Source organism: Solanum verrucosum, unplaced genomic scaffold, assembly GCF_900185275.1.
Source record: "Solanum verrucosum unplaced genomic scaffold, falcon-dt-bn FXZP01000032.1, whole genome shotgun sequence".
Taxonomy (NCBI): Eukaryota; Viridiplantae; Streptophyta; class Magnoliopsida; order Solanales; family Solanaceae; genus Solanum; species Solanum verrucosum.
Genome location: NW_026020569.1, coordinates 3,517,473 through 3,531,489, shown reverse-complemented (window position 1 = coordinate 3,531,489; position 14,017 = coordinate 3,517,473). Strand labels below are relative to the sequence as shown.

General features: G+C 31.4%; 1 protein-coding gene across 1 annotated transcript; it reads left to right on the top strand.

The window, feature by feature from the left end:
- The first annotated feature begins 3,622 nt into the window (after positions 1 to 3,622).
- On the top strand, positions 3,623 to 4,496 carry LOC125811077 (uncharacterized). Its single transcript, XM_049490570.1, has one exon. The coding sequence runs from the start codon at positions 3,633 to 3,635 to the stop codon at positions 4,494 to 4,496; it is 864 nt and encodes a 287-aa protein (XP_049346527.1). The 5' UTR covers positions 3,623 to 3,632.
- The last annotated feature ends 9,521 nt before the right edge of the window (positions 4,497 to 14,017 follow it).

Here is a 14,017-nt window from a genome sequence, read left to right as displayed (position 1 = left end):
TTGGCCACGCGTCCTTCCCATTAATATCAGATTATTATAAAAAGAAGAATTGAATTCCTTGTATATTTTGATTGGCTATAGGTGAATTATTAAAGCAAACTAGTTATTTATTGGTGCACAAGATTTGATCTCAGATAAAACTAGATTTCCTGTCTTTTAGGGTTCTTCCTAAACGACAAGTACATAGGTGTCCACAATACAATTTCAAGACAAAAACACTACTAATTTATTTTATACTAAAACAAGTAATCTATAAGGTGCCGCATCAATTAGAAACACATTCATTTAAGATAAATATAAAATTTTGAATACGCCACTACATATATTCATTAGTTTTAATTTGACTTAGTTTAACGTAATACTATATACTTCACAACCAGTTGACTTTCAAAAAATCATATATCTTAGCATCAATGATTGCACTCGATTACTTATAAATGATAAATAGCTTGTTATTAATGGGAAAATTAATTTTTTTATTATATACAGTATAATTTTTCAGTGAAAGCATATCAATAACTACTTTATTATAACAAATTAAACTATACTTAAGTGAGCGTATTGGTAGGAGTGAGGACCACATAAGGGGGAGAGAAGCAATGGATGCCACCTGGTGTCGCAAACAATTCCTCTCATTTTATTGTCTCACTTTCCAAAAGAGGTCGAGAGAGAAATTTCATATCAAATGAATATAATGTTTCAAATTAAAGGTGAAGAAAACGTTGTTTATTACTATAGGACAGAAGGGATGAAGTAATTATAATACTAATATTTTGTAAGCAATTCGTCTAGAGACTTCAATATTATGCCATGTGTAGTGTGGATACCTCAATGGAAGCATCCATGTGAATGTGTATGCATATAAGTATATACGGTACCCAAAGAGTGCTGGGCACAACATATATACATTCAGTTGCGTCAAATGAAGTTATATACTATAAATGATCACTACACATATATAATCATTCTCAAGAGACAACAGGAAGCAACTCATGATATACACAACCATCAACTTCAGGTAAAATTATCTTTCTCCAAAATACACATACAAATATATTACTTTGCCATTTATTATTATTATTATTATTATTATTATTATTATTATATCAGAGGGAGCAAGCAAGCTAAGATAGACTATTTTCCGAAACTCATCGGAATAGTATAATATATATATATATATATATATATAACTTTTTTAGCAATATAATTATCTTGTTATATACTCATGCTCGTACATGGCCTAGAATTTGAACTAAAGTTTCTGTTTCCAAAGAAAAATGTGTTATTGTACTGGACAATCATCTAATCATTTCTATCTGAAACCCAAACTAGTTAGATTGTTGATATTTATGATCAATATCTTTGTCAATACATTAGAAAATATTGTTACATAGACTCTTTCTTCTAAGCCACATGCCTTGCTGTCGTTACATATACTCCTAGCAATATATGTTTTCATCGACGTACAGACCACGAGAGACGTGATTATTTGTACGTTATAGGGTGAGGCCAAGCAATATATATTGTAACATGTGTTGTATGTTATTTGTTTAATAGAGTTGCAAAGAAATAGATCTTGAGTTTAATTAACTCAACCTCAAATGTAATTAGTTGATCATGAGGGAAGGATTGCCATGAAGAGTTCAAATTCTCCTCCATCAATAGTACCGGGCCCGGAGAATCTGTTCAAACTTAATAAAGTTTGAATTATGGGAAACGTGAATAGACAAGTAGAACTCATACATGTATGTAAAACTAATATAAGATTCTTTGGTCGAGGACTCTACAAGGCTTTTTGTTTTTCTTTAGATTTCATCAATCATTATATATATATGTAATTTTGTATGAATTACTAATAGTTTCCATATACTCCTCCCTAACACAATATAATTCCCCCTCACTGGACATGTATCTACAAGTTAATAATAATTTGTACATTTTCATTAATTTTTTATAAAAACTAACACAAATTTTGAAGCAAAATTATTGGATTACTAAACTCATACTAATTCATATCCTAGTAGTATGGTTTTCTGATTTTATTATATAGTACAAGTAACAATAAACCTGCTTCTTTTTCAACCAAACTTAAATATATTTCGTAGAGATAAGTTATTAAATGGTTATATATATAATTAAAGAGAAAAGCAAGAATATTAATAATTTTATATTATGTAGGAAGAACCTCACTATCATAATTCATAGTAAGAAGAAAAATGAATGGAAAGGGCAGGTGGCATCAGATTCTATGAATGTAGTGAGTAGTAGTATATGGAGTAACTATTAGGTGTAAGCTCCAATCACAAATCAATTCAATTGTGTGACCTCACCTAACCTATTTTATTTTATTTTATTTGATTGATGGGAGTGGGACCTAATTTTGATCTGAACCATCCACGCGCACAATAAACCATGCTTCTTCCCATTACATTAATTGCCCACCTTCATGACCATTCCTTTCTCGGTGCATCCTAGTCGAAAATATAATTAAATAATAAAAATATGATATTTTTATAGCTTAAATGTTTAAATGAAATTGTCATACACTTCAACATGATATCAAAATAAATATTTTATTGCTATCCAAAATTAAAAAAAAAATTCACATGTTCTGAGATCGAATTTCAACACCATCCAAAATTTTAAAAAAAATTCACATGTTTGGCTCATGAAAAATAATATTATTTATATAATCACAATCACTTAGCATTTGTATTTTCTAGGATCTTTGAAATCAAGTATACATCCTTTATACTTTGTTTCAAGTGTTTGACCCATGAATATTATTTCTATAAACACAATCACTTTAGCATTTGTATTTTCTGGGATTTGAAATCAACTTTTTCTATAAAATCTTTACGAAGTCTATACATTCCTTTATACTTTGTTCCAGAAATAATGTTACTTTTTATAGTTGAGAATTATTTATTTTTCAAACTTTCTTATTTATGTTAAAAAAAAAAAAACCATTCTCCTTTCCAATAGACCATTAACATAACAAGTATAAGGATATTTTTGGTGTGGCAAAAGTCTTTATTTCGTAATTTGGTATATTATCCAATCATAACACTATCCTAATAAATGAAATAAGAGAAGTATTATTTCTCATCACTGTAGATTATAGTCAAGTGTTTCCGTATTTAAGTTTGAATTTAAAATTGACTAAATATGCTCTATCTATACATACGATTGAAACAAAAAACGAAGAAATATTCGTTCGTGTAGGGGGAGGTGATTTTCACGATGAAACAAGGAGGGTGGGAATATTGGTTAAAATAAATGGACACGCGTCTAATTAATGGAACCTCCCAGAAAAGCATTCCCACTTTGCTTCTATCAAGGCACAAACGTGTCGACCTTTTTTTCCTCAGTGCTCACTCTACGTGACCTAACCTTATTGGCTCTCACTGCCACACCAATCACAGCAACTCTATTTTCATTTTCCATGGATACATGGGACCCACCTGATCTCACCCCACCAATCACATCTCATCACTGTTTTAAGTTTAACCCTAGACACGTGTTGCTTCCTAACCCTACGTCCCCTGTAACTATGATAATCCTCTCGGCATCCGGCAAAAATAAATTATTTCTATCTAAAAACCACTCTACAACACACCTCTTCGGCACGAATGGACCTTGGAAATACTTGGGCCGGGCCGGGATACACAGGTACGGCCAAAGATACCACGATAATCAACCAGATGATGCTCAGGTTCCGGCCTATTGCGCCCAAGCCCGTAGCTAATTCTTCGGGCCCGGGCACTACACCGGAAACTCTTGTTGTTGGAAAAAGAAGAACAAAGAGAAAGTACGTTAGAGTTAAGAAAAATGACAAGTGCAAGATTAATAAAAAAGAAAAAAGTGATGGATCATCGGATGATCATCAAACTGTTGTAACTCTTCAGCTATTACCGGAAAGTAGTGGAGGAGTTAAAAGTTTGCCGGAGAACAGATCTTACCCGAAAACTTTCAACTTTTTCGTGCAAGACCGATCATCAATATGGATAAATAACAATATTTTATCTATCGGTGCACCGGATCCGTCAGATCGGACGTCAGTAGAGATCCGATCTCCGGTGGCTGTGGAATCATGGGTGATGGTGGACGGTTTAACAAACACTACTTTGGTAGATTTATCAGCTTTAGGAAGTACGGACATGGAGAAGATGATGAATCTACAGCGTGACACGTGTCCGGGGTTCATATCGGACGGTTTAGATAGCGTGAAGTGGGTGAATCTGGCGTATCGGAGAATGATAGATCCGGTAGATGACGGAGGAGAACCGCCGGAGATGGCGGTGCGTTTAGTAGTGAAGGAGAATAAAAGTGCAGCATTATTATTATTGCCAAGTTTTGCATGCATAGTAAGAATTGTGTATACATGGAATAAAGTGAAGCAGTCAAGGACAATGCCTTGTGATGTATGGAAGATGGACTTTGGGGGATTTGCATGGAAATTTGATGCTAAGGCTGCACTTAGCTTGGGCCGTTGAAGGGTAAATAAACCCGACAATAGTAATTCAATCTAAGGTAATGTCATTTTTATATATTTAAATGTCATGAGAACTGATATTATCATGAAATCCTAAGTGAAAAAAATAATGATCCCTAAAGTTTGTGCTTTGGCTGATAACTAAATCTAGCTAAGGCAAAAATGATGCGTAGCTCTCCCTATTCAAAACTCTACTTCTAAATGTGAAAAATGTTTGCTGGAAATTCATAACAAGCTTTTATGTCTTGTTATTCATCTTTAATTTGATACATGAACTGGTACTTATTGTTGAACAAGGAAAGAGATTCATACTTGAAGGAGCTTAACTAAATGAAAACACTCTCCTTAGAACTAAGACCTAGTAATTATTTAACCTGTAACATTAATTAATTTACTTATTCGAACACAGAATAATTTTGATAAACAACATAAATTTTCATTTGGTACCCCATTATATCATGTCATTTCCAACATTTCATTTATTTTGAAATGTTTTCAGGTCTTGATAGAATTTTTTTCGTACTCTACAATTTTTGAAATTTGTATTCTGGTTCCTTAAATATTTTCCACAAAAGGACTGCAATGCATCCCACACCCAGACATTGCATTTGTTGTTGATGTCAAATATGTGTATTGAGTACCAAATACCTACAACAAAATATAGAAAAAAGAGTAGACATGTACCAAATTAAAATGGAAAAAAATGTATATATGCTAGAGAAAATCTACAGTGAGTTTACAACAATAATGTGAATTAAGCTATTCTCTTATGGGCCTTTGCACACTAGATGTATCTAACGAGGAAGTTTTCTACTCTATTATTCTCGAAAAGAATAAGGCATTATTCTCCACATTATCTTGTAGTTCGTTCAAAATAATCTTCTGGCCAACTTTTTGGTCAAAGAAAAATAGACAGTAAAGCACACAAATATTCATCGGATAGCTAGATCACATGATAAACATTGACGGCTTGAATATTGAATATTCTTAATTTTTTCTGTATTGTATATTTTATTTGCTATCGATCCTTTCACACACTACTAGATAGGAATTATGACTGAAGATAACTACTACTAAAGTAACTTGTTTTTAATTCGTGGAGCTAGCTAGGTAGCTAGTATATTGAAATTATTGGACAGGGTTAGGTTGCAACTAAAGTAAGTAATCACATTGTTATATGCATGCTTTATTGAAACTAGAGACTATATAACATCACTTCACCAAAAAGGAATATTTTTGGTGTAATCAACTCTAACTTACTGTATCTAATTTTACAGGGTTAATACATAAAATTCCCCTCAAATTTGTCCACAAAACTTACTTTAGTAATGAAACTCCCCTAATTTAGTTTCAACTGAATTTAATATCTCCTCAAAAGTAGAGAACCACTTGTATTGTGGAAGGTGTTCTACACGCACCTCCACCTGTCATATCTCCCTTCTTTATTTTTTCACTTTTTATTTTTTTTTCTTCCACCATTCTTGAGATGGAAGGGGTATTTTTTATGCTACCTTTCTGGGCTATGTTCAATCATGGAAATTGAAGATCTACATTTTGGTTAAGCGATTCTGATATAGCTTTGAATAGCAAATTGGTGGTTGTTGCCATGGGGGCTTCTGCCCTTTTCTCTTTGTTTTGTTCACAAATCAAACGAAGCTGAGACCTGCACTTTTCTCTTTTGCTTTACTCAAATTCAAGTTTGAGCCATCAATAACTCATTCGAATTGGAAAAATCCATTACATATTTGCTTTGAGATTTTAGTTTAAAGAATGAGACGTCAGAGAAATCGATATTTTCAATACGAAGAATGATTTTGATTTCTTTGATTTTTCTCTGCTTTACCAGTGATTTCGCTTTTGATGTACATCTTGATGAGAAATTAAGATATATCAATGGTGATTTGTCTTTTAGACGAAGAAACCCTCTTTTCTTGTTTGCTTTTAAAATTATAGATTTAAAAACTATAAAGATGAAAAGAACATTCAAAGAAAATAGAGAGATTCGTCGGAAAAAATGTCTGCCAAAATTCCCAGCAATCTGTACATCAAGAAATTAGTTGCAGGTCTATATTTTGGGGGAAATGAAAGAAAGGATGACGATGAGGAAAAAAAAAAAGTATAAAATAAGAAAATAGAATGAAAGAGACGGTCCACTAAAAATTAAAGGAAAAATTAATTATCAGTCCCTAATTGAAAAATGACACGTGTATAGCTGACTATTTTTCTGTACACTTTTTCATTTGTTACGCGCGTGCAGGGAAGTAGTTCCACTTTCTTTGCCACGTCACATTTAAGGGGTATAAAATTCAGTTGAAACTAAATTAGGATTGTAAATAATTACTTGTAAAGTTAAAGTGCCAAAGTACGTTTTGCAGTCAAGTTCAAGGGGGATTTTATGTAATTTCCCAATTTTACACTAAAAAAAGAATATTTGTCTATCTCTTTATTATTATATTATTATTTTTTATTTCATTTATATTTTCTTATTTCATAAAATAAATTCTTTCTAAAACATTCACCATATATAATTCGTATTATTTTCTTTTATAATCGTTTAATATAAAATTATTTTGTATCATAGTTTTTAAATAATATAAATTGCTAGCAAATATTATATATTATACATAATAATGGATAATACAAATAAAAGTGAAATACAATTAAATAAACATTACATAATTGAAAAAATTATTTTAAATTCTACATAAATATTCAACTTTCAAGATCATTATGGTGCTCTCATAAATGCTCTATTAATGCATTACGTAGTTCAAAATGAGCTTCTTTGTCCTTTATTTTTTTATATCGAGCTAGAAATTGTTGAAATTGATAATTTTCATCTTTTGTCATTTCTACGGTCGGAGTTAAACCTTTCGATACATCTTGAATTGGAGCATTAAGATCGTGCTTATCCTCAATTATCATGTTGTGCATTATAATATATGAAGTTAATATATCATGTAGCACTTCTTTTTAAAATTACTATGTATTTTATATTTCAATTTTGATGTATGTCAATTACTACTTTGTTGAATGTTTATTATTTTCGGTTATTTTTAAGTACATTGTATTATTTGTTTAAAAATTTATATGTTTGTATTTTTAATTTTTGTGAAGGTTAATTGTAATTTATAGTAGAATTAATATAAATTTAATTTTTTTAAAAGTATTATATAGAAAAATTAATTTATAAAAAAGCTAAATTTTATATCTAAAATTAATATTATAAAAATATTATATAAAAAATAATTAAATATACAAGAGATTTAATTAAAACATACAATTTATATAATGTATAATTAAAAATTTGTATAATAAAATAATATTAAAATATTCAAAAAGTGAAATGATGTGAAGAATAGTGTTGCACCAATTTGGTGTAACACTATTCACACACCAAATTTTATATCAAATTTTATATTTGATGTAAATTTTGATGTTGAGTTGGAGATGGTCTAATAAGACGTAAACAGAAAACTGTATATTATCTGCTGTTTTCTTCGGTAGATGTGTTTTATTTATCGTTTGTGTCTTGGTTTTTCAACTTTTATAACAGTAAAATGACGTAGGAGTCTTTCATAAAGCAATTGTAATTTACTCAATCTAATTTTTTAACAGTAAAATTATTTTTAAAAAATATTTTTATGACATTAGTACTATTATGATGGATAAAATATTGTTTACTTAAAAAGCGCAAATACTATAATTTACAATTTCATTGATATTAAACCTCTTATTCAGGGACCGGGCATGTGTGTTATGTTTTTGTACTACGTACGGATAAGATTTGCTTTTGCTTGATAAGCTTAAACAATTAATGTGATATAGGCTGAAACTAAACATTATTAACGAAAGAGTATCTGAACATAGTTGGTTGATAGGAAAAAGCTCAAATTAAAGATATACTCATCATTCATCAAGATTGTCGTGGACTAGTAAGTATTGATTTTTTTTAATTCTTAATCATGTGTTTGAGTTTGATTTCTACATATATTAATAATATCTTTATTATGAAACACTTTACATTTAGTATCAAATATTTTGATATAGCTCAAATTTAATTGAATCCTGATAGAAAACTGAAGAAAAACTAACAATTGAATAGAGTTAATAACTCAAAAGATCACTCAACTTTACGAATTTATCTAAAAAAATTATTAAATTTTATTTTGTATCAATAAAATCACTTAACTTAGTTTTATTTTATCAATAAAATCTCTCAATTAAATTGATCATTAAAAAAATTCACACTATAAATAAATTATTTTTGATATTATCTTCATGATTAAACTACTAAATATATGACTCAAAATTGATATTTCATTATAAAATAATATAAAATTCAAAATAAAAGATAAATTTATCAAACTTGAACCTAAAATTCCCCAAACTGTCGTCATGATACATGAACCTCACTTTTATTTATTTTTTAAATGAAAAAAAGAGATTTTCAGAAATAAGAAATTGATTAAACCATCACAGTAAGTGTGGTTACCAGCAAATGAAGAAATTGTAATTTAGCAAATAAAGTTGAAAATTATTAGCCGTCACTGCAATGAAGCAGTAGTAATTAATCAAAAGAAATTGATAAAATTATCTTTTATTATTTTATTTTATAATAAAGTAGTAATTTTAAGTTATTTATTTATTATTTTAATTGTGATCAGATATAAAAAATAATTTATTTTGATTTTTTAATGATAAATTTGATTGAGTGGTTTTATTGTTATAAAAGTCTAAATTAAGTAATTTTATTGATATAAAGGCCTAAGTTGAGTGATTTTATTGATACCAAATAAAATTTAATGACTTTACTAGATAAATTTTCAAAATTGAATGACCTTTTGAGATGTTAACTTTATATGCATATACCTAATAATCATGGATTTCTTCGCATAGGTAAAGCGATTATTCCAGTATCGTTTCCTGTTTTTCTATTCATAGTACCTTATTTCATTTTAATTATCTAAATAAAATAAGTGTCATTAATTAGATGTGAATGGACAGAATAATTATAAGGTGATTTTTCTTTCGATTGTGGATTTATCTGGGTTATAGTCAAAATAAGCTGCAAAGTGATTATTAGAGTGTTTAGACCAAGTATAAGTTGGTAACCACCAAATATGATACATAACTTTGTGTACTTGTCAATCAATTACCCGCTTTTGTAAATGTATATTTTACTAGGAATTCTTTTCCTTTTCTTCTAAAAGTTGAGAAAGAGATTTTTTTATTTTTTTTTGTTTAAACATACTAAAAAATGATTTATGTTTTCGTCCAATTTTTTTTAGGTTACCTCATTCCTTTAGCAAGTCTTTAATTTAATTTTAACTTACCATTATATTAAAAAATATTTTAATATATTTGGCATATTTTTTATTGAAAATCATAAAATTCAAAAAATAAATTCCCTTTAAATTATACATCAAGTTAAAAAACAACAAACAAATTAATTGGTAGAGTAGAATGAAATAAAAGGAACACGTGTGGACAGAACTAGATTTCCATTTAGGGGTTGTTGACTTGTTGGCTAGAGAAGAACCACGCCACGCGTCCTTCCTTCTTTTTGACCAATTCTTTTGCTTTTACTTTCTTTTTGCGTATTATTCTCTATTTTCAGTAAGCAACCTGCTTTAAATTGTTTTCTTTTTGTTTAAATAATCAAATGCCCTCTTTCTTAAAATTCTGCACTATAACCAAATTAAGAAAAAGATAAAACAGAACATTATTTATATTCTTCAGCAACTAATAGAATGCCTTTGCTAGTAATAAAATATAGATTAATTCCTTTGATTGCAAGTGTAAGGTATTATAATATAATTTATAATACATGTACGACATTCATCATTAGCCATTTATAAAATTCTGGTTGCCGGCACAAATAAATACCATCATAATTTATGTAAAAACTACGGAAGAATATAAAAAGTGGAATAAGAAGACAAAAATTAATAATACATCAATTTAATTACATTATTATTATCACTGAAACAACCCTCGCTCAATTATTTAAAATAATATTTTTTCGCACATTACAATCTCTACATGACTTCTCTTCAAACTAAACGATCCTTCAAGTTTTTATACATTGAGGTGCTGAAAACTCCATTAATGGAGGTTAAAACATACTGAATTACAGAGAGAAATCAGAAGGAAGAGAAGAGAAGAGGAAGAAATCTTATTGAACTGAATTATTCTACGGTTACATTGAATATCATCCCTTTACATTGTTACTTAATATCTATTTATAGATGGTAGGATTGTAACCATCTTTTTAACTAACAATGGAAGCTTCTAGAACATTCCTAACAACTTAACTAACTCACACCATACAACTTGCTTAATTGATTAACACTCCCCCTCAAGATTTATGGTTGAAACACATTCTTCATTCCAAGTTGACTCATTAAGTCGGTGTGTTGAACCTTTCCCAGACCTTTAGTTAGTAGATCAACTAATTGGTCTTTAGTGTTTATGTGTTGAGTCTTCAGCATGCCTTGACATATTCTTTCTCTAACAAAGTGACAATCAATGTCAAAGTGCTTTGTTCTCTCATGAAAGATTGGGTTAGCTGCAATCTGAATAGCTGTCTTGCTATCACATATCATATTTACTGGCATGATTACCTTGACTCCCAACTCTTTGTATAGTCCAATCAACCAAGTTATTTCAGCTGTACATGTTGCCATACTCCTGAACTCTGCTTCAGCTGAGCTCCTTGAAACAGTCTCCTGTTTCTTTGACTTCCAAGAAAGTAGACCTTCTCCAAATTTCACCAAGTATCCTACAACTGATCTTCTAGTTTCCACACATGCATGCTCCCCAGTTAGAGTCACAGTAAGCTGTAAGTTTAGTAGTGTCTTCTGCAGGCATTAACAGGCTTAATCCAGGAGCTTTTTTGATGTATCTGACTACTCTAAGAGCTGCATTCATGTGTGACTGTTTAGGACAGTGCATGAATTGACTCAAGACTTGTACTAAGAATGCAATATCTGGTCTTGTCATAGTCAGGTACAAAAGCCTTCCCACAAGCCTTTGATACTTTGTAGTGTCCGTTAGTATGTTCTCACATTCAGTTATCCCTTCATTGACATGCTCATCATATTGAACTGATGTGAGCTTTTGATTCATTTCTAAAGGTGTGCAGGTTGGTTTTGCTCACCCTAGGCAGGACTCAGATATTAATTATAATGCATACTTCCTTTGTGACATGAGTATCCCTTTGTTGGACCTGGAGAACTCAATTCCTAGAAAGAACTGTAACTCTCCCAAATCCTTCATCTTGAACTTCTTCTGAATGTCCAGTCTAGTGTCACACATGAGCTGTTAATTATTTCCAGTGATGAGCAAATCATCTACATAAACCAACACCACAACAATATCATTTCCAATGTGCTTAGTATACAGTGAATAGTCATAATGACTCTGCTCGAACCCCATATCTACCAAGGCTTCAGTTAACTTTATATTTCATTATCTTGGTGCCTGTTTTAGTCCATATAAGGACTTGTGTAGTTTGCAGACCTTGTGAGTCTCCCCATGTCTGGCAAACCCACTAGGAATAACCATATAGACATCCTCAAGAAGATCACCATTGAGGAAGGCATTATGAACATCCATCTGATAGATATACCAACTCTTAGATGCAACAATGGCCATAATAGATCTAATAGTCACCATCTTAGCAACAGGACTGAAAGTCTCTCCATAGTCAAGGTCTTTCTTCTGGCTAAGACCCTGTGCAACCAATCGTGTTTTAAATCTTTCCACAGCCTCGGAGGAAAGGTATTTGATCTTGTAGACCCATCTACAGCCAATGGGCTTCTTTCTAGAAAGGAGATCCACTATACTCCAATTGTTGTTGCTTTCTAAGGCATCTATCTCCAGCTGCATTGCCTGGACCCAAGCAGGATCAGTAGCAGCCTATTGAAATAACACAGGCTCACACAAAGCTAAGTAGGCTTGAAGAACATGTTGATAGGACTGAGATAAATGAGTGTTTGAAAGATGATCAACTATAGGATAGGAACAGGTATTTCCTTTAGGCTGAGTGACAAAATCCTGCACCCATAGATGAGGCTTGCTGGTTCTACTAGATTTTCTGGTGGGAACAGGTAGAGCAACCACTAATGACTGAACCGGAGATACTGGACAAGGATCAACAGTGACAGAACTATCAGGTGATGGGATACAATCAACAGCTGGTGAGACATATTCAGGGTTAGCAGGGGGCACCAGTAGGTCCAGAACTGGAAATATAGGATTGGATGATTCTTGTACATGCTTGAAAGGAAATATGAATTCTTGAAATACCACATGTCTGCTTACAAAAAAGGAATGAGCATGGAGATCAAATAATATATAGCCTTTCTATGATGAAGAATACCCCATAAACACAACAGAGATGGCTCTAGAGGAGAACTTGTCCAATACTCTTTCACAGGCAGCATAAGTATTACACCTAAACACCCTTAGATGAGACAAGGATGGATGATGTCTATATAATTTCTCATATGGAGACTGAGAAACCATGTAACCTTGAAGGAAACCTGTTCAAAATATAGACAGCAGTAGAAACACACTCACCCCAATACCTGAGGGGAATAGCAGCCTGAAATCTGATGGACCGAGTTATATTCAGAATGGTCATGTGCTTCCTCTCAACTACTCCATTCTGTTGAGGGGTATACACACACGAGGATTGTTGGGCAATGCCAAGTTCACTTATTAAGGCCTGAAAGTTGTGACTCAAGAACTCAGAGTCATTGTCTGTTCTCAAAGTTTTAACACTTGTTGAGAACACATTTTTAACTTGAGTAAGGAACTGTTTAAGGACAACTATAGTGTCAGCTTTGGAGTTTATCAAAAAAATCCAAGTATATCTACTAAAGTCATTAACAACTGTAACAAAGAACTTTTTTCCATTATAAGTGAGAACTGTGTAAGGTTTCCATATATCACAGTGCAACAATTCAAAAACAGAACTGGACATAGTAATGCTTAAAGAAAATAGAAGCTTTGTGTGCTTAGCAACATGACACACTGTGCAATGAGAATGATATTTTCCTCCTAAAGACCTAAGAAACTCATGTCGTTTTATTATGTCAAGAGGTGCATGTCCAAACCTCTTGTGTCATACATCAACTGAGTCAGAAGTAACAGGTACATCAGTTGACTTAGTAACATTATTTACATAGTTTGTTTCACTATTCACCATCTTCTTTGGAGCTTGAGTTGGTCCACCTTTTAGTATGTAGAGTCCATGTTGTTCCTTACCAATCCCTTCACCTGACCATTTGAGAGATCCTGAAACACACAGAAGTCAAAAAAGAATGCTACCATGCAATTAAGCTCCTTAGTGTTCTTGTACACTGATAGTTAGTTAACTTTGAAGTCAGGCAGATATAATACATTTGATACAGGCTGGTTTGTAAACATACATGTGCTATCAATGTGAGAGACGACAGTAGTGTTACCATTAGGCAGATAAACCTTATTTTGTGCATCAGTAATAGATACAGT

Coding starts and splice junctions, on each gene's coding strand:
- LOC125811077 (XM_049490570.1), top strand. CDS start 3,633: ATGGACCTTGGAAATACTTGGGCCGGGCCGGGATACACAGGTACGGCC.